The sequence below is a fragment of the Erinaceus europaeus genome, unplaced genomic scaffold, assembly GCF_950295315.1.
Source record: "Erinaceus europaeus unplaced genomic scaffold, mEriEur2.1 scaffold_655, whole genome shotgun sequence".
NCBI classification, from domain to species: Eukaryota; Metazoa; Chordata; class Mammalia; order Eulipotyphla; family Erinaceidae; genus Erinaceus; species Erinaceus europaeus.
The window spans coordinates 21985-49303 of NW_026647650.1; the positions used below are offsets into that span (position 1 = coordinate 21985).

General features: G+C 45.9%; 1 protein-coding gene across 2 annotated transcripts in view; it reads left to right on the forward strand.

The window, feature by feature from the left end:
* LOC103115742 (ankyrin repeat and SAM domain-containing protein 6) overlaps positions 1-27319 on the forward strand; it is a 53764-nt gene that overhangs the window by 21919 nt on the left and 4526 nt on the right. The window contains exons 6-8 of one of the 2 annotated variants that reach the window (XM_060184204.1): positions 6343-6526; positions 12549-12616; positions 22036-22152. In XM_060184204.1, the coding sequence (XP_060040187.1) occupies positions 6343-6526; positions 12549-12616; positions 22036-22152 (369 nt within the window). The remainder of the gene's footprint in view (positions 1-6342; positions 6527-12548; positions 12617-22035; positions 22153-27319) is intronic. The other variant, XM_060184205.1, reaches the window with a different exon arrangement.

Consider the following 27319-nt stretch of genomic DNA (forward strand, 5'->3'; position numbering starts at 1 on the left):
GGGACCAGGGGCTTGAACTTGGGTCTGCACACTGTAATGTGTGTGGTTAACTAAACAGGCAACCTCCTGGCCCTGAGATGTTTTATATAGCTATACTAATAATCTTGCTTAATCAGAAGTTTTATTACAGAGTATCTTGTAGAAGCAGAGAGAGAAGTTTATTAATAATATAGGCAGCTTGTTGACAAAGTATTTCTTTTTACTTTTTTTTTTTTGCCTCCAGGGTTATTGCTGGGGCTCAGTGCCTGCACCACAAATCCACTGCTTCTGGAGGCCATTTTTCTCATTTTGTTGCCCTTGTTGTTGCCTTTATTGTTGTTATTGTTATTATAGCTGTTGTTGTTGGATAGGACAGAGAGAAATTGAGAGAGGGGGAGAGAAAGACACCTACAGACCTCTTTTACCACTCGTGAAGTGACTCCTCTGCAGGTGGAGAGCCTGGGGCTCGAACTAGGATCCTGACACATGTCCTTGCGGTTCGTGCCATGTGTGCTTAACCTGCTGCGCTACTGCCCGGCACCCTCATTTTTACTTTTGGCCTTTATTGGATAGAGACAGCCAGAAATCAAGAGGGAAGGGGGAAATAGAGAGACACTTGCAGACTTGCTTCACTGCTTGTGAAGCTTTCCCCCTGTAGGTGGGGACTGGAGTGTTGAACCCAGGTCCTTGTACACTGCAACACAGGCACTCGACCAGGTGCACTGCCACCTGGTCCCTTGACAAAATCTTTGAAAGGCAAAGAGAATTTTATTTTTCTCTTCTCTAGAATACTTGAGTAGGAGCTAGCAGAAAGAAAGGCACTGCCATTATGGTAGGTATACAAGCTATTTATCTTGGTGTCTACTATCTTGAAGAGCTCAAGCAAAAATTGTAAGGCATAAAAAAAGGCAAGAAAGGGCCAGCAAGATACCTCGCCTGTTGTTTTCGCTGGGCTGGCTTCACGGGCGGGTAACAGACAACCAGGGACTCATGGTTGAGCTGTAGGCAGTATCTCTTTATTCATGTAGGACACAGCACAATCTCAGCTGAGCTAAGCTAAACTAAAGTACTGTAAAACTCACAATGCTGTCTTTATATATACTTGCCAAGTAGGGTGGAAACAGGATGTGACATAGAGAGGGTGGAGAGAAAAGTGACTGGTGAAAATCAGAGTGTGACAAGGAGAGGATCAGGGTATGACAAGGAGATGGGGGGGAGCAGGCTAGAATCCTATCACTGAACCACCAATGCCCTGGAGGGAGGGTGGTGCTTGTTAACAGTGGTTATGTAAATAGAATAGTGTTAAGCAGGGGGGATTTAAACCAAATGAAACAGAAGGGGTCTCATGCATACCAACACTCACCAAGCTAGTGTAGTTGCTTGGCCATGTGCCGGACTCTGGCCCAAGCCCAGTCCTCACCACACTCAAGGAAGCATAGTGCAGTGGTGTCTTTGCCTCTGTCTCTCTTTCTCTCTCTCTTGCTATCTGAAAAAAGTCAGCTTGGAATGGTGACTTGGAAATGACACCAAAAAGGGGGGGGGAGGGATGGGAAGCAAGAAGCACCGTGACCCCATGAAACAAATCAGTGATCAGAATCTGACTTTGTATGACACAAGTGTTGTGATTATCTCAGAGTGTTTTTGCACAAGTTACAATTACTACGTTAAAAGCTCTAATGGAAGCATTCAGTGTGCAAAATCATGAGTAATTGTTTCAGCAGAGTGATGGAAATAAAGACTCAAATAGAAATGCTAGAAATAAAAAATACCGGGGGTGTCCGGTGGTGGCACACCGGGTTAAGTGCACATAGTACTAAGCACAGGGATCTGTGCGAGGATCCAGGTTCAAGCCCCCAGCTCTCCATCCGCAGGGGAGATGCTTCACAAGTGGCAAAGCAGACCTGCAGGTGTCTGTCTTTCTCTCTCCCTTTCTCCCTCTCTGCCTTCCCCTCCCCCCTCAATGTCTCTCTGTCCTATCCAGTGAATTGGAATAGAAAGATGGCCCCCAAAAGCAGCGATCGTAGTTCCTAGTTCTAACACTAAGCCCCAGCAATAGCTCTAGAGGCAGAAAAAGAAAGAAAGAGAGAGAGAGAGAGAGAGAGAGAAAACGGGGCCAGGCCAGTTAGTGACACACCTGGTTAGAAGCACATTATCTCCGTGTGCAAGGACCCAGGTTGAAAGCCCCACCCCCACACCTGCAGGGGGAAGCTTCAAAAGCGGTGAAGCAATACTACAGGCATCTCTGTCTCTCCTTGATTTTGTTCTGTCTCTATGCAGTAATTTTTTTATTATTATTTTTTTCCTGGGGCTCCATGCCTGCACTATGAATCCACTGCTCCTGGCAGTCATTTTTTAAATTTTTTTTTTATTGTTGTTATTTGATAAGATGGAGAGACATTGAGAGAGGAGGGGAAGACAGACACCTGCAGACCTGTGTCACCACTTGTGAAGTGACCCCCTGCAGGTGGGGAGCCAGGGCTGCAACTAGGATCCTTGTGTGGGTCCTTGTGCTTCGTACTATGTGCCCTTAACCCACTGTGTTCCCACCCGGCTCCCCAAATATTTTCATAAAAAGAGAAAGAATAAAATGCAAGAGATGAGGAATGCCTTGGATGTGGACGTCTACTCCTCAGTAGATCTGACACAGCCAAGGAAAGACTCAGTGAACTTAAAGACTGGGCAGTATAAATGGCCCCTTACAAAGGTCCAAAACTACCAGGAAAGGGAGTGCCTCAGAGGTGGGACTATGGCCTTGCATGCCTAAAGCCCCAGTTTCATCTGTGAGTATCTCTCCCTCATCCCACCCCATAAATAAACAAATATCTTAAAGATAACATGATATGAACTTAAATATAAAGAAAAAGTTAAATAATAATAAAACACTCAAGTTGGAGGGTAATACAACCGTTCTCAGAAGAAAAGAGAGAGGAAATGACGACATAGAAAGAATGCTTGTTTGTTGGCTTGTTTGTTTTATTGCCAGCGGGTCACCCCTGGAGTCTGTTGCCTTCATAATGAATCTGCCACTCCCAGTGGCCTTTTTTTTTTTCTTTTTTCTTTGATGGAAATTGAGAGGAGACAGGGTTGTAGGGAGAGTGAGAGACAGAGAGACACCTGCAGACCTGCTTCACCTCTGGTGAAGTGTTTCCCTATAGGTGGAGACCGGGGGCTTGAATCTAGGTCCTTGCACATAGTAATATGTGTGCCCTACCAAGTGGACTATTACCCAGTCCCCAGAATAATTGTGTTTTTTTTAAATTTATTTTCCTTTTTGTTGTCCTTGTTGTTATAATTATTATTGTTGTTATCATTGTTGGATAGGACAGAGAGAAGTGGAGAGAGGAGGGGAAGACAGAGAGGGGGAGAGAAAGACAGACACCTGCAGACCTGCTTCACCGCCTGTGAAGCGACTCCCCTGCAGGTGGGGGGCCAGGGGCTCGAACCAGGATCCTTACGTGGGTTCTTGAGCTTTGCACCACATGCACTTAACCCACTGCGCTAGCACCCGACTCCCCTGAATAATTGTTTTTAAAGACGAAGTTTGTGTGCCTCTCCCTTCCCCACCCCCCCCAATACCAAGGATAACAGTACTAAAAGAATAGTATTGCATTAAAAAATAATAATAACTGTGGAAAGCAGCCAGAGAAGAGATTGCATACAGAGGAGCAAATCAGAAGAATCACAGCATGCTTTGTGTAAGGTGCCATGCCAGTCAGAGACAGTGGAGTAACAGCTCTGAAATGCTGGGTGAAGAACTAGTCGTGTTGTATGAGGAAATGAATTGGGAAGGGATGACTCTTCTGTTCTTTTTGGAAGGAGCTGTGTAGAGTTTTGTGTTACTTTTCCCTCTAAGGTTTGATAACAACTGCCACTGAAACCACCTGGATCTGACATTTTTCCCTCTTTGAAGTTCCAATTGCAAAATAAATTGTTTAATAGATATATGATTACTCAGAGGGATCTGTGTTTTTTCTTCTTTTGCTTTCTCTTTCTCTCTCTCTTTTTTTTTTGGCCTCCAGGGTTATTGCTGGGCTCAGTGCCTGCACCACGAATCCACTGCTCCTAGAGGCCATTTCCCCCCCTTTTGTTGCCCTTGTTGTTGTAGCCTTGTTATGGTTATTATTGTTGTTGTTATTGATGTTGTCATTGTTGGATAGGACAGAGAGAAATCGAAAGAGGAGGGAAAGACAGAGAGGGGAGAGAAAGACAGACACCTGCAGACTTGCTTCACTACCTGTGAAGCGACTCCCCTGCAGGTGGGGAGCTGGGGGCTTGAACCGGGATCCTTACGCTGGTCCTTAAGCTTTGCGCCCAACCCCCTTTTTTTAATTTTCACATTGAGTTAGTTTATAGTTTGTATTTTCCAGGAAATTATTCTTTTTCATTTAAGCTTTTAAATTCACCTAGAGTAGATCATATATATATATATTTTTTTAATTTTACTAGAGCACTGCTGAACTCTGGCTTATGGTAGTAATAGTGGGAGGAACTGAACCTGGGACTTTGGAGCCTCAGACAATAGCGTCTCTATACATAACCATTCTGCTATCTACCCCTGCCCCATTGCATTTCTTTGTCATTTTAATATCAAGTCATTAGGAGTAGTTCCCTTTTGATCTTTTAATTGGTAATTGGTGACTTCTGTTTATTCAGTCTGCTTTGATAATCTGTGACTCTGAGCCTTTTTTTTTTTCTTTTTTCTGCATATACATTTACCATTTGGATTTCTTTGGCTAAAATCTGTTCAGATTTGCTTCCCATTTCTAAGTAGAGTTCATTTTTTTGTTGCTGAGTTTTGTGAGCTCTTTATATAATTAAAAAAAATATACTAGCCCAGGGGCCGAATGGTGGTGCACCTGGTTGCAGTACATGTTATAATATACAGGGACCTGAGTTCAAGCCCCTGGTCTCCATTCACAGGGGGGAAGCTTTGCAGGTGGTGAGGCAGGGCTGCAGGTGTCTCTCTCTCTCCCCATGTAAAGACTTTGTTGTTCTCTTCTGGTAATGATTCTCTTCCATCGCTTTTGTTTGATGTGGTCCTATTGGTTTACTTTTGTTTTCCTTGCTGATGTACTTGAGTATCCAAAGACACTTCCAGAAGTTTTAATTTTTTAAAAAAATTTTATTATCTTTATTTATTTATTGGATAGAGACAGCCAGAAATCGACAGGGAAAGGGGTAATAGAGAGGGTGTGGGACAGACAGACACCTGCAACACTGCTTCAGCACTAGTGAAGCTTTCCCCCTGCAGGTGGAGACCAGGGTCTCGAACCTGGGTCCTTGCGCATTGTAACATGTGCGCTCAGCCAGGTGCGCCACCACTCAGCCCCAGCTTTCATTTTTTTAACTTATTTTTACGTGGCATCAAGGATTAAATCCAGGGTCTTGTGGCTGAGGTGTGTGCTCTACTGCTGGGCCACCTCCTTGCCCTAGTTTTATTCTTTTATTTACTGTTTTTTTATTTTTTATTTTTTTTGCCTCCATGCTTACTTATTGCTGGGGCTCAGTGCCTGCATTATGAATCCACTGCTCCTGGAGGCCATTTTTCCTATTTTTGTTGCCCTTGCTGTCGTTGTTAGATAGGACAGAGAGAAGTTGAGAGAAGAGGGAAGCCAGAGAGGGGGAGAGAAAGCTAGACACCTGAAGACCTGCTTCATCTCCTGTGAAGTGACCCCCCCTGCAGGTGGAGAGCCTGGGGTCGGGGGCTTGAACCGAGATCCTTTTACCGGTCCTTGCGCTTTGCACCATGTGCGCTTAACCCACTGTGCTACGGCCCAGCGCTCTTTTATTTACTTTTATGAGAGAATTCCATCTGTTTCATCTTTGTTAATCTCTCATGTGGTGCTGAGAATGACAGCCAGGACTTTGCTCACGTAAAGCATACATTCTACCTCTGAGCTACTTCCCCAGCCCTAGACTTGTAAAATAAAAGCTAAACGCCACACACAAAGTGTCAAGATAATGAGTTCACCAGTTTAAAAAAAATAAATAACTGAACATTACTGGCTTAGATGGAGGAACACCAGGGCAGGCCGCCTAGTGTGTCCGGAAGCTGCACGTGCCCTTTAGAGCTGGGGGTGAGAGGTGAGGGATGCCCAGTGCCACTGCTCCTGCTGCAGGGGGACTAGCTCCCAGGTCCCCTGGCTCCCCGTGTGCCATGTTTCCCATCCAGACCCCTGGCTTTCTGCTCCGGGCGAAGCCTTCCTTACAGCATCTCTGTGGCCGTTTAGAACAGGTGTCATAGTCCTCCTTAGGCATCCTGTCGAGTCCGACATCACCTGTGCTCCCTGCCGTGGGTCTCGGGCTGGCTCATGTCTCTCCTCTGGCTGATGACCTATATATACATTTCTCTGATCTTTTCAGCAGAAGCCGGAAAGCAAAAGACCTTCATCCGGGGCTTCCACTACCTCCAAGAGCACCTCTCCCACCCTCACACCTTCCCCTTCACCTAAAGGACTCGCAGCCGAGTCATCCGTGTCCTCGTCTTCATCCCACCGACAGTCCAAGGGCAGCGGGGGCTCCAGCAGCGGCACCATCACAGACGAGGGTGAGTCCCCTGTGCCAGGTCCTGAAATCTCACTCTTCCGTCCTCGTCTTGATCGCCCTGCCTGTTGCCCTTTGTGGCCAAGAGCTGCTCACAGGGACGGACGGGTGTTTCCATTTTCAGCCAGACAGATACACCCCTGTCTCCCCTGCCTCGATTCTGCCTTGTCTGACTGTGCTAACTAGCCACGGGGACTCTCCACCAAGGAGCGGTCGAATGCATGTGGGTTTGGTTTGTGTACTCACCCGTCCGTCCACTCCTCGAAAGCTTCTCCAGCACCTGTTCCGTGCCTTTCCCTGAACTTTGTACAGCTCAGAATAATGTCACTTGCAGCAGATGGACCCTTAATTCAAATTGAGTTAAACGAAAACGAAAAGTGGGGACCAGGGGTGGACGGCAGACAGTGGTGCACCCAGTTAAGCACACATAGTGCTAAGCGCAATGGACCCAAGTGAGAATCCAGGTTTGAGCTCCCCGGCTCCCCACCTACGGCGGGGGGGGGGGGAGGAGTCACTTCATAATCAAAGAAGCTGGTGTGCAGGTGTCTGTCTTTCTCACTCCCTCTCTATCCCTACCTCCTCTCTCAGTTTTTCTCTGTCCTGTCCAATGAAGTGGAAAAAATGGCCTCCAGGAGCAGCGGATTTGTAGTGCAGGCAAAGAGCCCCAGCGATAACCTCAGAGGCAAAAAACCAAACCAAACCACAATAATAACAAAAAACAGATAGCTTGTCAGTTCACAGACTAGAAATGTTCAGGGTGTGCTTCTGGCTCCTGGTGCCTTTGGAGCCTGTCTCTGGCCGTCAGAGGTAGGCGCTCTCCAGCTGGTGACAGGGATGTCCCCCAGCAGCTCCAGACTTCCTCCTCCCTGCTGAGTAGCAATGCTAGCAGAAAGAAGGGCTGCTTTTTTTTTTTTTTTTTTTAACAGATCTGGAAAAATCTTGGGAGTAAAGGCCATTAATTGCCATGGTTATATTTATAGAGACTTGGGTCATCTGCCACCCTCGACTGTTAGTATCTACAGAAGGTGGACCACGCCTGCCTTTGGAGCCAGGATCAGGGCCCGGGATCCACACCACAAAGCAGTGTAGACTGAGAACGGCAGAGGAGTGTTGAGGGGGTATTTCCAAAGGAGGCAAGAGCGGGTAAACACTGGGCAAGCCCGAGCAGCAGATGTCTGCTGCTGTCAGGAGGGCCTTGGAGCCTGCATGTAGGATGAGGACAGGAAGGTGGTGTGGATGACAGGCTCGGAGGCCTGCAGTGGAGCCCCAGATAAAGATACGCAAATGTAAAAGACGGGGGCCGGGTAGTGGCACACCTGGTTGAGCGCACATGTTACAGTGCGCAAGGACCCAGGTTCAAGCTCCCGGTCCCCACCTACAGGGTGGAAAGCTCTGTGAGTGGTGAAGCAGGGTTGCAGATGTCTCTCTGTCTCTCTCCCTCTCTATCTCCCCCTTCCCTCTCGATTTCTTTTTTTTTTTTTTAATTTCTTTATTGGAGGATTAATGTTTTACATTCGACAGTGAGTACAGTAGTTTGTACATGCATGACATTTCTCAGTTTTCCACCTAACAATACAACCCCCACTAGGTCCTCTGTCATCCTTTTCCAGGACCTGAACTCTCCCCCTCCACCCACCCCAGAGATTTTTACTTTGGTGCAATACACCATCCTTCTCGATTTCCATCCAATAAATAATAATTTTTTAAAATAAAAAAGTATATATATGATGAGAGGATAGTGGTAGTGTCCTCTGGGTAGGCCAAGAGGGGAAGGAGAGAAGTGGAGCAGAGGGAAGGAACGCAGGCAGGTGCACATCAAGGTGTGTAAGTCAGACAGAGGGAGATTTCACGGTGTGGCTGGTGATCACAGATGTTCTCACCGGCCTCTGCCTGCGGCTTTTGTGTGCCCAGAAAGTGTGAAGTCGCCGCGGGCTGCACAGCGGGTGATGAATGCACACTGCTCTTGGCATGCTCTTTATTTGGGTGCTGCTCTGATTGTTGGCTATCTAGTGCGATCATTTTAAAGCTCCAGCGATTTATCAGAGAGCCCATTCCTCCCTAACCATGTTTTCTCTGTGGAGGTGTAAGCCTCCCCCTATGAGTTCTTCCACCTTGCACCCCTTCAGGAATCAGAACCCCTAAAGCTTCAGTTAAGGATGTGCACTCCTTTTGTTTCCAGAAAAAAAAAAGCATTAAGACAACAGCTATCTGTACGCACCAGCCATGCCTGCTCTTTCTCATCTAGCTCTTAAAGATTCACACAATCAGTTGGGATGATGAAGGAAGAGACAGACCCAACAGCAATTGCTTCTGAGGTTAATTGCTCCGGCTCAGAACACCGGTTCTAGACAGGAAGATAGCTCACCCCGTGAAGAGCACCAGCTTGCCGGCCGGAGGCTGCAGATTCAGCCCTTCCCTGGCAGCACCTTCTGCCAGAGCTGAGTGTGTTCACATTCCTTCTCCCTCCTCTCTCATTAGCTCTGTATGTGCATACACACGTGTGCGTTTCTTAGTGCTTTAAATTTTTTTCTTTTATTGTTTTATTGGAGGCTTAGTTTACAGTAAAGTTGTTGGCCCGTGAGTGCAGTTTCTTGTCTCCCCGTGACAGGTGTCTGCAAAAACACTTAGGTCAAGCCTGCATTTTTAAAAGAAATCTGGAAGGACCCCGCTTTGAGTCCCCTGCTCCCTACCTGCAAGAAGGACACTTCATGAGTGGTAAAGAAGGTCTGCAGCAGTCTTTCTCTCCCCCATCTATCTCTCTTTCCCCTCTCAGTTTCTCTCTGTTCTGTCAAACACAGTAAAGGGAAAAAAACAACGCCGTGGATACATAGTATTAGCACTGAACTATGAACTACCCTAGCAATAACCCCAGTGGCAATAAAGAGAGAGAGACAGAGAGACAGAGAGACAGAGAGAGAGAATGAAAGATGGTTTCCCTTTCTTCCGGCCCTGGGTCTTGGCCTGTGGGTCTTGGATTGACCCAGGACAGGGCTGCAATCCAGGCCCAAACCGCTGCTCTTTCAAACATGTTCTTTGGAGAATTCCCGACTCCAGCTGAGTACCGTGTGCAGGCATTTGCCCTGTGCATCTTTCCACTTGCTTTTCCCCCCTCTCTCGACTCCTGTGGGAGTGGTGAGATCTGTGAGCACTTGACCTTCTCAGCCTCACCACATCCACCCCACGATCCTCAACCAAGATACCCAAGCTGTCTGGCCTCTCAGGGCCTGCCTTCCTTTTCCGTAGGTGGGGACAGACGGAGGCTCTGTCTCACAGGGTTGAGGTAGATAGCAGACGGGATGTTTGTGTACCGGGTGCCTGACCGGCTCTCAGCATCATCACTGACTCTTCCCAGCCCCAAGGAGCTCCTTCATTCTGATGGCCTTTCCTCAGTCTGCGCTGAGCACTGTCAGGTGGTGAAAAAACAAAAGGGAAAACTCTAAGCTCCTTCACTGCAAGGTCACTGTCCTGTGCGTTGTGCTTCCTGTCTGTCCTAGAGCCTTCACACTCTCGTCCCTCAGCCTGAGTGCTGCCTGGGCTCCTTCCCTTGAAATCTGCAGGGTTCACTCCATTTATTTGTTCAAATGTCACCTTAGAAAAGAGGCTTTCCCTCACCAGTCTCTGGAAAGCAGCATTTCCCTCACCCTGCTCCCTGTTCCCTCACCAGCTCACTGTCCATTCTGGTGCTCCTGAATGCTGACTGTGTGATCTGGTCAACTTTTATTGAGTGACTGTTTCTTCAGACTCCCAGATGCTAGTTTTATCTCCTTTCTTTTTAAAAAAATTTTTTAAAAATATTTATTTATTCCTTTTTGTTGCCCTTGTTGTAGTCATTATTGTCATTGTTGGATAGGATAGAGAGAAATGGAGAGAGGAGGGGAAGACAGAGAGGAGGAGAGAAAGACAGACACTTGCAGACTTGCTTCACCGCCTGTGAAGTGACTCCCCTGCAGGTGGGGAGTCGGAGGCTTGAACCGGGATCCTTCTGCCTGTCCTTGTGCTTTGCGCCACCTGCGCTTAACCCACTGTGCTACAGCCCAACTCCCTATCTCCTTTTTTTAAAAAATTTATTTGTGATATAATGATCAACAAGATTATAAAATAACAGGGATATAATTCTATAGTTCCCACCACCAAATTTCAATGTCCCATCCCCTCCATTGGAAGTTTCCTAATTTTTTTTTTTGGTATAGGACCCAGAAATTGAGAGAGAGGAGGGAGAAATAACAAGAAGAGAGAAAGATAGACACCTGCAGACCTGCTTCACCATTACATTACCATTACCCTCCTACAGGTAGGGAGCCAGGAGCTTGACCCGGGGTCCTTGCATGGGTCCTTGAGCTTTGTACTATGTGTGTTTAGCCCTGTGCACCACTCCCCGTGCCCTGATTCCCTATTCTTTATCCCTCTGGGAGTATGGACCAAAATTCTTTATGGAGTGCTGTAGGTGGAAGATCTGACTTCTGTAAATGCTTCTCCACTGAACATGGATATTGGCAGGTCAACCTATAGCCCCATCCTGTTTCTGTCTTTCTCCATTGGGGCAGGGCTCTGGAGAGATGAGTTCCAGGACACATTGGTCTTCTGTCCAGGAAGGTTAGGATGGAATCAGAGTAGCATCTATAAGTTGATAGCTAAAACCCAGAGGTAGGAATAGAGCAGATGAAATTAGGGGTCTTCATGTGACAAGAAGCTAGGAAGTCTATTTTAGGTATGTTCCAAGGGGTCTATGACTTTAGTAATTTTTGCCTGAGCCTGATAATTAACATTCAGGTGGACTAGAAGTATTGTCTGGGAAGACTATAAATGGGCCCTAGGTCAGCTCAGTGGGATTTACAGTTAATGGTATTTGTATACTTTCCTGATATATGGGAGCCCCTCTCTGCCCTAATCCAGCTTTCTAGTCCTATCCTCAACTCTGACATCCTCTCCTTTCTTCCTTCCTTCCTTCCTTCCTTCCTTCCTTCCTTCCTCTCTTTCTTTCTTTCTCTCTTTCTTTCTTTTTAATATTTATTTATTCCCTTTTGTTACCCTTGTTGTTTTATTGTTGTTGTAGTTGTTGTTGTTATCAATGTCATCATTGTTGGATAGGACAGAGAGAAATGCAGAGAGGAGGGGAAGACAGAGAGGGAGGAGAGAAAGACAGACACCTGCAGACCTGCTTCATTGCCTATGAAGCGACTCCCCTGCAGGTGGGAAGCTGGGGACTCGAAGTGGGATCCTTATGCCCGTCCTTGCGCTTTGTGCCACCTGCGCTTAAATCTTCCCCTTTCTTTACCCTCCCTCCCTTGTTATCTAGATACCCCCAAACTGCTTTCTTTTGACCTTTACTCCTCCGACTGTCCCATTCAAACACGCCACTCCTTTGAGCCGTCCACAGCCTTTGCCTACCGAACCAGCATCTGACTCTGGTCTGCAGCCTACCCACCCGTTCACATAAGTTTTCTCTGATGAGCTGAGGACTTGCTGGCATTAATATTAACTGCAGATGCTGTGACCAGCAGTCAGAAACCATCATTTGAAACTGTTCTTGGGCAGATGGCAAGAGTTACATTCCCAGCAACTAGAACTCTGAGAACTTGGGAGTTGTAGCTGTCTGGGAGTGAGCCTGGTTCTGAACCTCTCCAGCTTGTCTTTGCAGCCAGTCTGAGTCTTGGGGACATGCCGGGGACCTACCCCAAGGAAAAGCATGGCTGGCAGGTGGCTTGAGACTTGCCTCCTGCTTCAGCCGGAGTAGCTCAGCCTGGATCTGCATTCTCTGGGGGCCTTCTCACAGAACTTATCTAAAATCCTGTTACCTTTGCCTTAAGAGTAGCTCAGGACCACTTTCTGGGTACATTTTACCAATTTATTTATTTTTCCCAGAGCACTGCTCAACTCTTGCTTACGGTGGTACAGGGGATTGAAGCTGGGACCTTGGAGCCTCAGGCATGACATTTTGCCAAATTCTGAATGGTGTATGTAATTTCCTTTTTTATTTCTTTCTTTCTTTCTTTCTTTCTTTTTTTTTACATCTTTCCCTCTTGTAGATGAACTGACTGGAATCCTTAAGAAACTATCACTTGAGAAATATCAGCCCATTTTTGAGGAGCAGGAGGTAAGGATGCACTTTTCAGTGAACAATTTAAAATCTTCCTTTTAAAATCATTGTTTAAAAAATGTAGGTCTTTATTCTGAAAGCCTAGATTGATCTTTTTCCACGGAGACAGCTGAGGAATAGACTTTGTGTTTGGCACATTTCGTTCAGCTCATTACAATGAAATCCTGAGGACCTTATGGCTTGTTTTGTTACAATAGGATTTTGTCATTTTGAGCATTAACCTCTCCTTTAAAGTCTTTCTGTCCTGAAAACAATTTTGCTAACAGAGGTTGACTGGCAGGGTTCGAGGTTTATAGCAGGTCAGAAACAAGTGCCTAGCAATCTGTGTTAAGTGTGTGGATGCAGTTTGTATCTTAATCTGAGAGAGTTTCTAGTTGCTGAAAAGGACTCACAATCACATTTTTTAAAAATTATCATTCTGCCATTTGGCATTTCCTAAAAAGAAAAGTTAGACATAGAATTATCATGTGGCCCTACAGCCCCACACCAAGGCACAGACCCAAGAGAACTGAAGCATGTCCGTCTACACAACATTCTGGATGGAAGTGTTCTTGGTAGCACTTTTCACAACAGCCAAAACGTGGAAACAACCGAAATGTCCCTCCAGCTCTCAAATAGAAAAACAAAATGTAGTGTCTTTAAGTGGCAGAAAGTAATCAGGACATCAAAAAGGAATGAAATGCTGATCCATGCTTGAACGTGGATGGATGTGAGATGATGCTGAGCGAAAGAAACCAGTCCCAGAATATCACATATGGTATAGTTCCATTTATATGAAATGTCCAGAATAGGCAAATCTGTAGAGACAGAAAATAGATTGGTGTCTGCCAGGAAATGGGGAGAGAATGTGGAGTGATTGCTAATGGGTGTGGAACTGGTTTCTTTTCGGGGCTGATGAGAATGTGTAAAATTCGAATCTAGTGATATCTACACAGCCTCGGGTGTCCTCAGGATCTCTGACCTGATCAGGTTAAACAGGCAGATTGTATGACAGGTATAGCTTCTCTCAATAAGCTATGAACAGCCTCCCCATTTCAGCCCAGTAAGACTCCTCTGCAAGTCCATTGCATACCCCACCAGGGCGTATCCACTCATTCAGAACTTTCTGGTGCCCGGCTTAGTATCAGATAACTTCCCTAGTCGTAGTAGCATTCACAAGAATCACTCACTGTCCCCAGCAAGCTTCAGACATACTGGAGGAGTTTGCATTTTGCTTCTGGAGAAGTGCAGAAACTCACTTCTTGGCTTTGCTTCTGCCCTACCTAGTCTTTCCTGTCTCCAAGGCATTTTAGACAAGAGCAGTGATTCTCCTGCCCAAGTTTGTGGTAGTGGTTCTGTGTCCTCTAGCAATGTCTAGAGGACATTTCTCAAGGCAGACTTGTGTTTATGTTCTTTTCACTACTCCATTTATTTTTTTATCAGCAATTAAATAATAGTTTTATAAGCTCATAAGATTACAGGGGTTTAATTCCACACCACACCCACCACCTATTCCTTTAAAAAAAAACTTGTTTCAAGTTGGCGTGTCTGGGGTGGGAATCACCTGTCTCCGCCCAGAGGTGTCTGCAGTTGTCTGGTGGAGGGAACTGAGGTGTGTGATCCCCCGGAAGTGTGGCGCTTTGGGACTGAAGGTGAGGGGGGCATGGCTCAGGGGCAGAGCATCTGACTGTGGCTTTGGGTTTTAAAGGAAAGACAGAAGGCAGACCTGCATATCTGCCAGTCCTTTTGTTTTATTTTTTTCCCAACAAGATCTTCCAGGGCCTTCTTGCCTGCACAATTCCACTGTTCCCAGTGGACTCTTTTCTTTTTCTAGATAGAGGATGGAGGATGAGAACCGCCCCTGGTGAAACTTCCTCCTTGTACAATGCGCCCACATGGTGGCCAGGGGCTGGAATCTGGTTCTGTACTAGGTCAACCATCCCCCAGTCCCAGATTTGCTGTAGTGTTAAACTCACCCACCTAAAGGCCTCTGCATCCTCTGGGATCAGGAAAGATGTTGGGGTTGTGGTAGCACAGTGGGGCTGCCAGGAGCCACTGGCTGGAGGCTTCTCCATGCTGGGTGCAGTAAGAGGAGTTGGGGCAGTTCCTGTTCTCTCCTGACACGGGCGCCAGGTCATTAAAGGAGTCAACTCAGCTGTTTCCTTTTTTTTTTTTTTTTTTGCACCTCCAGGGTTATCGCTGGGGCTCAGTGCCTGCACTATGAACCCACTGCTCCTGAAGGCCATTTTTTTTCTTTTTTGGGATATGACAGAAATTGAGAGAGAAGGGGAACATAGAGACAGAGACACCTGCAGACCTGCTTCACAGCTTCTGATGTGACCCCCCCCCCGAAGGTGGGGAGCTGGGGGATCGAACCCAGATCCTTGGGTGGACCCTCGTGCTTAATATTCTGTGCACTGAACGGGGTGCGCCACTGCCCAGCCCGCAGCTGTCTCCTTTTCCCTGTACCGGTCAGCACTGTGTGGGGCTTTTCCCTCTCAGTGGACCCTCAGTCCAGTGTTCTCCCTGAAGACTTCACTGGGACTCCGGTTTTGAAGCCAGGTGGTGGCTCTCCAGGGAGAGCACACATGGCACCAAGTCGAGAACTCAGCTTGAGTTCTCCCACCCCTGCGGGCGGGAATCTTCATGAGTGGTGGAACAGTGCTGGTGTCTCTCCTTTCTGTCTCCCCCCTCCCCCAACCCATCTCTCCCCCTCTATCAAGGAAAAAAAAGAAAAGACTGGGGTTCAGGTGGTAGTGCAGCAGGTTAAGTGCACGTGGCGCGAAGTGCAAGGACTGGCATAAGGATCCCAGTCTGGCATAAGGATCTTCCTTAATCCTGTGCAGAGACTTCTTGAACACCCTGGCAGGTAGAGAGCTCTTTTCCCTTCTTTCCAGGGCTGGTAAAATGTTCTCTCTGTAATTATTTACTTTTAGTCCTCAGTGAGCATTTGGAAGTGGAATGAAGTTAATACGTGTTCTCATCTTACTATATTGAAACTGAAGAAAGAATAATAATGTTCATCCTTCTATCTGTACTAGCATGGACTTGGCCACCTGTATGAAAAAATACTAAAATAAAAGTGTCTTAAAATAGAAGACCTTTTTTTTTTTCTTCCCAACCAGAGCTCTGTTTAGTTCTGGCTTGTGGTAGTGCTGGGGATTGAACATGGGACCTTGGAGTCTTAAGCATCAATTAAAGTCTTTTGTATAACCGTTACACTGTCTTCCAGATCCTAAAAGGTCCATAGAAAGTCTGGGAGACAGGTCCTCTATAGAGCACAGGGTTTGCCTTCCTGAGGTCTCAGTTTAGATGTGTAGCGTTCTGTAGAGCAGAACTGAGCATTCTGTGGTTTCAGCCTTTCTCTCCATATCTCTTAAAAAAAAAAAAAGGGTTTTGTAGCTGGAGAGGTAGTGGGATACAGGCATGAGGTCCTGAGATCAAACCCTGGGATACTCTGGTTTGTTTACCTTCTTTCACTAGTAAGTGCATAAGTAAATCTTAAAAAAAGAAAAAGAACGGAAATTTGAAAGTCAGTCACCTCGGTGTTTTTCTAGATCTCTCCCATCACTGATAAGGGACTCCTTTCTTATCCTAGGAGTCCACTGTGTTACTTCAGCTCCCACCTTCACATGCACATTCTGGAAAGCAACAGATCACAGCTGCTCCTCACCTCTTTTTTTTAAACTGGAGCCCTGCTTCTGCTCTTGCTTCTGGCTTCTGGTGGTGCAAGGGATTGAGCCTGGGACTTCAGAGCCTCAGGTTTGGAGTCTCTTTGCATAACCATTATGCTACTTACCCCCCCCCCCAGCCCCAGGCACACACACAATTTATAGCCTCTCCTCTTAAAAGGATATTTCTGGGCTGGGGAAATGGCATAATGGTTCTGCAAAAAGACTTACTTGCCAGAGACTTTGAGGTCCCAGGTTTAGTCCCCAGCACCAGCCACCGTAAGCCAGAGCTGAACAGGGCTCTGACCTTTTGCTTTCCCTCATTTCCTCTGTCTATCATTAAAATAAGTAGTAAAATGAAGTAATAAATAAGAGGAGATTTCTTCACGGCAGTATACAACCTTGTATCTCATTGGTCAGAAGCATTGTCAGCCTCCAAAAAACTTTTTTTAAAATGTCTTACAATATCTGAGAGCATCAACATAAAACCCACTTACAAAGGGAAGAATTAAGGGCTTTCAAGGAACTAAGAAAGTTTTAGACAACAGCAGAATTGCATATTATAAAAGTTTATTTCCCAGCCTCTATCACATTAGAGGAAACTTCAGTATTGTGAGATCTCTCTCTCTCTCTTCTTATATCTGGAGTCAGCTTGGAGTGGTAAAGTCAGCTTAGAGTGGTAAAGTCCAGGTGATGACAAAAATAAAAGTTTAGTTGGAGGTCAGCAAATAGTTCACTGGGAGAATATCTTCTTTGCTATCCTTGTAGCCCAGGCTTAAGCCCAGCCCCCAAGGCACCAGAGAAAGAAGCTGTAGTGTGCTGTCTTTTCCTATTTCTGTCCCTGTCTGTCTCTTTCTATCTGAAAAAGTCATCCCAGAGCAGTGAAGTCATGAAAATGATTTTAAAAAAAAAGTTTTTTATAACTTATAAAAGTTGTTTAGGGGGCTGAACGGTGGTGCAACTGGTTAAGTGCACGTGGAAAATAGTGCAAAACGCACTCTGTCTATGCCTTAAAACAAGGACTGAGACACTGAGAGTCATGAGCAAAGCAAACAGTTTTACGTATATATGTTTATGGGTGCAAGGGTATAAAGCAGCAAGCACCCCGAAGGCCATCTGCAGAGCCTTTTTATACGTCACTGGACATGGGAACAACCTGTCCTCTTCCCCTGTGGTGAGAGGGAATTGGCTCACCGTCTAACCAGTTCAGGAAAAGGGGATGGGGGGCTCTAGTGGGACAGGAAGTGCCAGGAAGGGGATTCTGGCCAGGACAGTGTGGCTCTACTGGGAAAGACAGATTGAGGAAGGGGCTTTTGGCCAGGAAGTCTGAGTTTACAAAGTCGCTCTAATGGGAATGGGATATTGAGGAAGGGGCTGGGAAGTCTATGCTAGTTTTGAAGACAAACAAGGCATGGTTGTCGTCACAGAGACATGGAAAAGTCAGGGGTCTGTAGTCAGACTGGACTGATAAGACAGCAATGAAAAGGCTACAACCAACTGGACTATTTCTCACAGTGCACATGTTACCAAGTGCAGTGACCTGAGTTTGATTCTCCAACTCTCTTGCTCCTTCCCTGCAGGGGGGACGCTTCACAAGTGGGGAAGCAGGTCTGCAGGTGTCTGTCTTTCTCTCTTCTTCTCTCTCTCTCTCTTTTTATTTTCACTTACTTATCAATGCGAGGCATAGAGAGAGAGAGAGAGAGAGAGAGAGAGAGAGAGAGAGAGAGAGAACCAAACATTACTCTGGTATATCTGCTGCCAGGGATCAAACTCAGACCTCATGCTTTATCCACTGCACCACCTCCTGGACCACACTCTCTCTCCCTCTCTGTCTCCTTGTCCTCTCTCAATTTCTCTCTGTCTTATCTAGTAAAAGTTAGAAAGAAAGAAAGAAAAATAAAAACAGAAGAAATGGCTACCAGGACCAGTGGATTCATAGTGCCTGCCCCAGAGATAATCCTAGAGACAAAAAATAAATAAATAAAATAAATAAAGTACACACACACACATACACACACATATAATAGTTGTTTATGAGAACTTTTGTGAACTCTCTGTAGAACCTGTAAGCTAAATGGTGAGAGAATCTGTACTTTTGGGGTGTGGAAACCAAGGTAAGGGATCTAGCAAGGTCCCTAAGAGGGAAGACTGATGCTGATGTGGGGGCCACTCTCTCAGGAAGCCCCCTCCCTAACACCACCAGGAGGGAAACCTGTGAATGTGCAGAGGCCCATCCTACAGGCCATGTGGCCTCCTCGTGGGGAAGAACCAGGACAGTGGAGCTTGGGTCCAAACTCTGTCTCTGCCTTCAACCAACCATGTGATTCTGGGAGCTGAACTTCCAGCTTCCCCATCTCCAGAACCGGGTAGTCACAGAGCCATCCGACACAGGGATGCTTCGCACAGAGCACGGCTCTCTGCTGCATCACCCAACAGTCATATCAGGGTTTCTTCAATAGACACAAAGGATTTTTTTTAATTGTTTCCCTTTATTGGAGGATTAATGTTTTACATTTGACAGTAAATACAATACTCTGTACATGCATAACATTTCTCAGTTTTCCACATAACAATATAATCCCCACTAGGTCCTCTGTCATCCTTTTCCAGGACCTGTACTCTCCCCGCCACCCACCCACCCACCCCAGAGTCTTTGACTTTGGTGCAATACACCGACTCCAGTCCAGGTTCTGCTTAGTGTTTTCTCTTCTGACCTTGGTTTTTCTTTTTTTTTAATATTTATTTATTTTCCCTTTTGTTGCCCTTGCTGTTTTTCATTGTTGTTGTAATTATTGTTATTGATGTCGTTGTTGTTAGATAGGACAGAGAGAAATGGAGAGAGGAGGGGAAGACAGAGAGGGGGAGAGAAAGACAGACACCTGCAGACCTGCTTCACCGCCTGTGAAGTGACTCCCCTGCAGGTGGGGAGCTGGGGGCTTGAACCGGGATCCTTATGCCGGTCCTTGCGCTTTGTGCTACGTGCACTTAACCCGTTGTGCTACCGCCGGACTCCCCCGATCTTGTTTTTCAACTTCTGCCTGTGAGTGAGATCATTCCATATTCATCTTTCAGTTTCTGACTTATTTCACTTAATATGACTTCTTCAAGCTCCATCCAAGATGGGCTGAAAATGGTGAAATCACTATTTTTAATAGCTGAGTATATAACTTGCTCACCAAGGATTATTTTTAAAAATGATTTATTATTGGATATAGATAGAAACTGAAAGGGGGGAGAGAGATAAAGAGGGAGAGAGACAGGGAGAGCTACAGCCCTGCTTCACCACTTGTTTTTTTTAAAAAATTTTTTATTTATAAAAAGGAAACATTGACAAAACCATAGGATAAGAGGGGTACAACTCCACACAATTCCCACCACCAGATCTCTGTATCCCATCCCCTCCCCTGATAGCTTTCCTATTCTTTATCCCTCTGGGAGTATGGACCCAAGGTCATTGTGGGATGCAGAAGGTGGAAGGACTGGCTTCTGTAATTGCTTCCCTGATGAACATGGGTGTTGACAGGTCAATCCATACTCCCAGCCTGCCTCTCTCTTTCCCTGGTGGGGCAGGGCTCTGGGGAAGCAGAGCTCCAGGACACATTGGTGGGGTTGTCTGTTCAGGGAAGTTTGGTCAGCATCATGCTAGTATCTGGAACCTGGAGGTTGAAAAGAGAGTTAACATACAAAGCCAAAGAAATTGTTGACCAATCATGGACCTAAAGGCTGGAATAGTGCAGATGAAGAGTTTTGGGTGGAGGTGGGGGGAGGGGGTCTCCGTTTTGTAGATAGCTAGTAGGCATATTTTAGTTATATTCCAAAGGGCCTGTGTTTTTTTGTTTGTTTTTTTTTTTTTTGCCTGAGCCTGAAATCTGATATGAGTTGGATCCTAATTACTTTCTAGGGAGATGATGTCATGGCTGGAAAATGGACCAGAAAGATGGAACAGGGAAGAGAGTAGCTTCCAAATATGGGAAGAGTGTATAAATATTGTTGATTGTAAACCCCATCGATTTGATGTGATCTGGGGCCCATTTTCAGCTTAGGAGCCTGTGTGACCTCAGCATCCCTCTAGATCTGAGCTCACATTCTGTGGTCATAAGTCAGAACATTCCAAGCTGCCCCAATATCAGGACCCATCTTCCTCAGGTGTAGCATAGAGTATGTTGTTCAGCTTTCCTTCAGAGGATGGAACATTCTACCATTGTTGATCCAAGTTGAGGGCAAGGTCCTATGGGGGCCCACAAAGGGTCTATTTTGTTGTTCCTGATAGAAATGACCAGTAACAATGGAGAGAGGGATTTATTCGAGGTCTAGGCCCATCAAGTCTGTTAGGGAATCTCAGGACTCCCTGAATAGGGCCCCAGCTGATGGGGTGGCCTGATAGTGACTAAAGAGTCATCATTAAAGTATGCCAGTCTTTTGCCCTTATTCAGCTTTTGCAGTCCTTGCTTTGATGAGATTAGATTTGGAGTGAGTGAGAGAACTGTAATAGGAAGTAGGTGAGGAGAGTATCTAAGTCTAAGTAGACACTATTTCATTATGAACTTGATACTAACTCTCTACAGACTATTGTGAACTTTTGCTTTCAGATATATATTTTGCCCTAGTTTATGGATACATGTGAACATATGCTCTATCTTACGGGACCTGGTCTATATCTAGGTTTTGGGACTTTGTTAGGAAGTGAACCTCTTGAATGGAATTAGAGAACACCATGAAAGGAAAGGTCTCACCGGAGTAATGAGGGTGAAGGGTTGGCATTCCATGCCTGACGTCTCTGGACACAGTCTACAGTGAAGCATGCTGAGGTGGTACTCGTTGCATTGATTAGGTTGGGATCAGCAGATGCAATACCATTTGGTATGCATTGAGAGGAGCATGCAGGAAAGTGAGCCCCACCCTACAGGTTCCAAGACTGGGGGAGATATAGGCTCTATAGAAGAAGTGAGAGGTTCCTGCTGTCTTAGGGTTAAGAAGACAATAGATATTGTTGTAATCACATTATTTGTAAATTGTGTTAACTTTGAAATATCCCTTTGTTAGGATTTGCTGTATCATACACAACATCACCATAATTTATATCCTTTGACATTATTTGTGTATAGCTGTGCCATAGGAAGCTTTCTCCCTACAGGTGGGGACCAGGGCTTTGAACCTGCATCCTTGTGCACTGTAACGTGTGCACTTAACCAGATGCGCCATTGCCTGGACCACTGGCACCAAAGCTTATGCAGCTGTGGGATGCCTTTATTCTGAGCCTTCTCCAGCTATATGGCCCTTCTTTCCTTTATTGCTTCTGCTTGTTTATTTTCTCACTATCTCTCCACAGTCTGCATCTGTCTAGTCGTCTGGGGGGGGGGTAGATGGTGAGTACACCCATACCCCCCCCACTTGCAGTATCCAATATTGTTCAAAGCCCAGCAACATTGAAATTAACTTTCTAACCACAGGACTTGGATGATGGCCACTTCCAGCCATCCCCAATTTGTGTCTCTCAGATACTTTCCTGACCGTTTTCATTTTCAGACTGTTTGCAAAATGCACCCGCCCTGGAAACCCCAGCGTGAGAGCTGAGGAAAGTCAGCCCTTAATGACATTGTCAGTAACAAAACGGTTCCGTCTAAAATCAGGAATTGGAAGTAGGAAGTCACCATCAGTTCACTGCTGATAAGCGCTAATGGCTCGGAATCACGATATTCCTGTTTTGGTTGGGAAGGAGGGTGCAGCATCAAGCAGCTGGTACTGAGCGCCCTCCTCCCTCTCCAGGTGGATATGGAAGCCTTCCTCACTCTTACCGACGGTGACCTGAAGGAGCTGGGTATCAAGACAGATGGATCCAGGCAGCAAATTCTGGCAGCCATTTCGGAACTGAATGCAGGCAAGGTATCGTTCTCAGTCTCCTCCTCCTCCTCTCTCTTCTTTTCTATTCCAGACAGTTGATGATGATGTCACTAGGCTGCCAGGTATTCCCAGGGCCCTGCTGCTCTAATTTCAATCCTCTGGCATATTTACCATGCATGACAAAAGCGGATCCCTTGGAGAAGGTGAGCCCTGGAGTTACACTGAGCACAGTTTCACATTTGAGTCGCAGTGCCACTCTCTGAGCCTTGCTTTCCTGTTTATAAGCAGAGTAATGGAGTGGTAACCAGGGAAAACAACAACAACAACAACTTAGCAGCAGAGCTCCAGGCCGTGGCACATATTAGGGTACACAAGGACCGGGGTTTGGGTCTCCCTTCCCTACCAGCAGGGGAAGTTTCACAAGTGGTGAAGCAGAGCTGTAGGTGTCTTTCTCTTTCCCTTTCTGTCTCCCGCTCCCCTCTCAATTTCTCTCTCTCCTGTCAAGTTGAAAAAAAAAGGGGGGGTGGGGTCAGGTGGTAGCACAGTGGGTTTAATGCACATGGTGCAAAGCGTAAGGACCGGCGTAAGGATCCCGGTTCAAGCCCCCGGCTCCCCACCTGCGGAGGAGTCGCTTCACAGGTGGTGAAGCAGGTCTGCAGGTGTCTGTCTTTCTCTCCCCTTCTCTGTCTTCCCCTCCTCTCTCCATTTGTCTCTGTCCTATCCAACAATGAACGACATCATCAACAACAATAATAACCACAACAAGGGCAACAAAAGGGGGGAAAATGGCCTCCAGGAGCAGTGGATTCATGGTGCAGGCACCGAGCCCCAGCAATAACCCTGGAGGCAAAAAAAAAAAAAGGGGAGATGTGGAACTAGCCATCAGGAATGGTGGAGACTTTGTGCAGGCACCAGGCAAAGAATAAAATAAAAAAATTAAAACTTAGCAGAGTACCTGGACACAGAGCCATCAGTCCCCCTTCTTGGCATCCTGAATTTTTCTCTAATGTTAAATTTCTGTTTCATCAACTTGAAAGATAAAGATTGGTGATGCCTCCCACTCCAAGGTGTACATATGCAAAAAAAAAAAAAAAAAAAAAGCAAACATGCAAACCAAAGGCAGGAGAAGCATGTCACCTCCTACTCTGCAGACATAAGTGACACCGTTGCTTTTGGGCTTCTCTCCCTGTCTCCTGTCCCTTTCCCTAAGGTAGCATATGGATTTTCCTGTCTCTCCCCAGACATAATAGTGATGCTTGTTTACCTGTTACATTCTACTCTTGTTGAACAGTGGCGCTAGGTATGAGGTTTTGCCTTTGTCCTGTAACGGGCACCCCTTACCTTGCTCCTTTCTCTTATGTTATTTTATTTCCTGAGCTGTGTTCTGCAGTAGCAAGTGGTATCAGAGGGCGACTGGCTTTGCAGTTCTTTCTGTGTTTCTGGATTATGCAGAGAAACATGAAAAGACTTAGAACTCTAATGGCAAATAAATATTCATGTGTCATTGTGTTTTGGGTTTTTTTTGTTTTTTTTTTGCCTCCAGGGTTATCGCTGGGGCTCGGTGCTGGCATTATGAACCCACTGCTTGTGGTGGCTATTTTTTTCCTTTTTTTATGGGACAGGACAGAGATAAATTGAGAGAGGAGAGGGAGATAGAAAGGGAGAGAGAAAGCTAGGCATCTGCAGACCTGCTTCACCGGTTGTGAAGCATGCCCTCTGCAAGTGGGTAGCCGGGGGCTCGAACCTGGATCCCTGTGCAGGTCCTTGTTCTTTGTACTGTGTGCGCTTAACTGGGTGTGCCACCACCCGGCCTCTGTCAGTGTGTCTTTCATAAGCTGTTGTGCATACATTTCTCATTTAATCCAGGGAGGCCATCATCCCACCTACCTTGCTGGTTCCATTGTAAGGGGGCAATGTCTCAGGGTCTCAGGGAGGGAGGGTGCCTTCAGGTAGTGGGGTAGGTGGGTGGGTAGAGGAGACCCCTGCCTGAAAGCCTTCTTCATGTGGCCCTGAGGTGTCAAGATGTGTGATGGCAGCTCCTCCCAGATCTGGTGTTGGTTAGCTCTTTCGTTACTAGTTTATTTGCTGTGAGGGAGCCCGAACCTGGGGCCTCATACATCCAACGCTCACACTTTACCACTGAGCTGCCTCCTGGTCCACGGTGTTGCCTAATTGATTGCTCTTATTTCACCTGTCTGTAGGCTGCACCTTTCAAAATGACTGGATTAGCTCTGCTACAGGTATTTGTAAGGCTGCATATTTGTTTATTTATTCATCTACTTATTTATGAGAGAGAAACAGAATCAAAGCATCCCTGGCACATGCAATGCCAACGGTGGAACGTGAGAGATGATGCTTCAGAGCCCAAGCCTTTATCCACTGTGCCATCTCCCGGCCACAAGCTGAATATATACATATATATATATATATATATATATATATATATATATATATATTTTTTTTTTTTTTTTTTTTGGCCTCCAGGGTTTTCACTGGGGCTCAGTGTTGGCACTATGAATTCACTGCTCTTGCTGGTTATTCCCCCCTTTTTTATTGGATAGGAGAGAGAGAAATTGAGAAGGGAGGGAAAATAGGAGGGGGAGAGAGAAAGACAGACACCTGCAGACCTGCTTCACTACTTGTGAAGTGACCCCCCTGCAGGTGGGGAGCCGGGGGCTTGAACCACGATCCTTGCACCAGTCCAGGCGCTTTACAGTTTGTGTGCTTAACCTGGTACACCACTGCTTGACCCTCCAGCTGAGTATTTTTCTTTAATTTATTTTTTATTTAAGAAAGGATAAATCAACAAAATCATAGGGTAGGAGGGGTACAACTCCACACAGTTCCCACCACGCCATCTCCATATCCCACCCCCTCTCCTGATAGCTTTCCCATTCTCTAGCCCTCTGGGAGCATGGACCCAGGGTCATTGAGGGTTGCAGAAGGTGGAAGGTCTGGCTTCTGTAATTGCTTCCCCGCTGAACATGGGCGTTGACTGGTCGGTCCATACTCCCAGCCTGTCTCTCTCTTTCCCTAGTAGGGTGGGTCTCTGGGGAAGCGGAGCTCCAGGACACATTGGTGGGGTCTGCAGTCCAGGGAAGCCTGGTCGGCATCCTGATGGCATCTGGAACCTGGTGGCTGAAAAGAGAGTTAACATACAAAGCCAAACAAATTGTTGAGCAAGGCTGAGTATTTTTTAAGGAGAAAAATACAAGATGAGGAGAAGGCTTACCCAGAAGAGCAGACACCTTACCATTCAGGAGGTCTGGGTTTGACCCTCCCCATGATTTGAGGGCCCTATGAGAAGCACGCAGGGCAGCTCCGTGGATGGTAGGCGTGGTGCTGTGGTGTCTTTCCTTCTTCTCTGACTCTCTCCTCACTCGGAATGGGAAACGGGAAGAAAATTGGTTTGGAGAGGCCACTCAGTGCTGTCACAGATACTTGAAGCCCTAAGTTCTTTCTAATATACCATACTAATAAAAAAGGTGAAAGCTATTTTCATTTTATTTATTTTTTTAAATATTTATATTTATTTTATTTTTATCGCATAGAGACTGAGAGAAATTGAGAGGGGAGTGGGAGATAGAGAGGGAGAGAGACAGAGAGACACCTGCAGCCCTGCTTCACCACTTGTGAAGCTTTCCCCCTGCAGGTGGGGACCGGGGACTTGAACCTGGGTCTTTGTGCACTGTCCTGTGTGTGCTTAACCAGGTTTATCACCACCTGCCCCCTCATTTTATTTATTTAGCCATTAACCTAATTTTTATTTTATTTTATTTTATTTTGCCACCAGGTTTATTGCTGGAGCTCAGTGCCTCCACTATAAGTCCACTATTTCCAATGGCCATTTCTCTTTCTTTCTCTTTCTCTCTTTCTTTATTCAATAGGACATAGAGAAATTGAGAGGGGTGAGAGAGAGAGAGAGAGAGAGAGAGAGAGAGAGAGATATGGAGAGACACCTGCAGACCTGCTTCACAACTTATGAAACTTCTTCCCTACAGATGGGGAGTAAGGCTCAAGCCCAGGTCCTTGAACATGGTAACATACGCGCTTAACCTGGTATGGTTACCTGGCCCCTTAATTTTATTGTTTAAAATATTTATTCATTAATTAATCATTGAGAGAAAGAGATAACAAGAGCATCACTCCTGCACTATCCAAGTGAGCTATTTTGCCAGCCCTAGCCATTACTTCTTTCCTCTCCTTCTCCCTCTCCCTCTCCCTCTCTCTCTCTGTGTGTGTGTGTAGAATTATCAAAGTAGTGCATATCATTTTACTAAATTTGAACCGTACTAAAAAGGTAAAAAGGTTTTTTTTTTTTTGAGGAATCACAGCCCAACCCCTTAGAGGCCGATGTTGTTCCATTTGCATTTGGGATGATCAATCCACCACGTTCTGTGCCAAATGTTTTTCTTTATGGGACTGAGATAAATTTGGATCTGTAATTTTACATCCTACTTTCTTCGCTGAGCATTAAATATATGCTGCTACCCGTATCATTAAGAACTCCTTTTAATATAATAAATTTGCATGAATGTACTAAAATCATTTACTTAATCCCTACTTGTTGGAAACGTAGATATTTAAACTTTCTATAAATAGTGGCTGCAGTGGGCAACTTTGTGTATAAGGCTTCTAATTATCTTCTCCAAATAGGTGTCTAAAAGTGGAATTACAGTCACAAGAGTCTGAATCAATGTATACGTTACATTGTCCTGAATGACTCTTCAAGAAAGAGCCAGTGACATCCCACCAGCTGTGTGTGTGTGGGGGGGCGGGTGAGTTCCAGGGTCCCTGCATCCTGACCAGCATTGAGTATTGTCACTTGGGTTTTTCAATTTTCTTAATCCGATAAGCAAATCTTAATTCCCACTTCTTCAGCCCCTAGACAGACTGAACACATTTTCCTGTATTTATTCAGTTTTTTAAAAGGTTCATTTTTATGAGGAAACTGGACCAAGGCAGATGTTTGAACTGTTCAGCTTGGCATTGAACCCCATGGGTTCAAGACTTGAACCTGGGGCCTTTAGGGTCTTCGGCCTTCCCAGCCCAGTGCTGTATTGCGGAGATGTCTCCCAGATGGCCCTCCTCCCGCCCCCCACCCTCACGTTTAGTCATTTTTTTTTACCTTTTAAGAATGATCAAGGGCTTGTAATCGCGATTAGCAGTACCATCTTCCATCGTTGTGGATACAGGGATGATTGTGTTT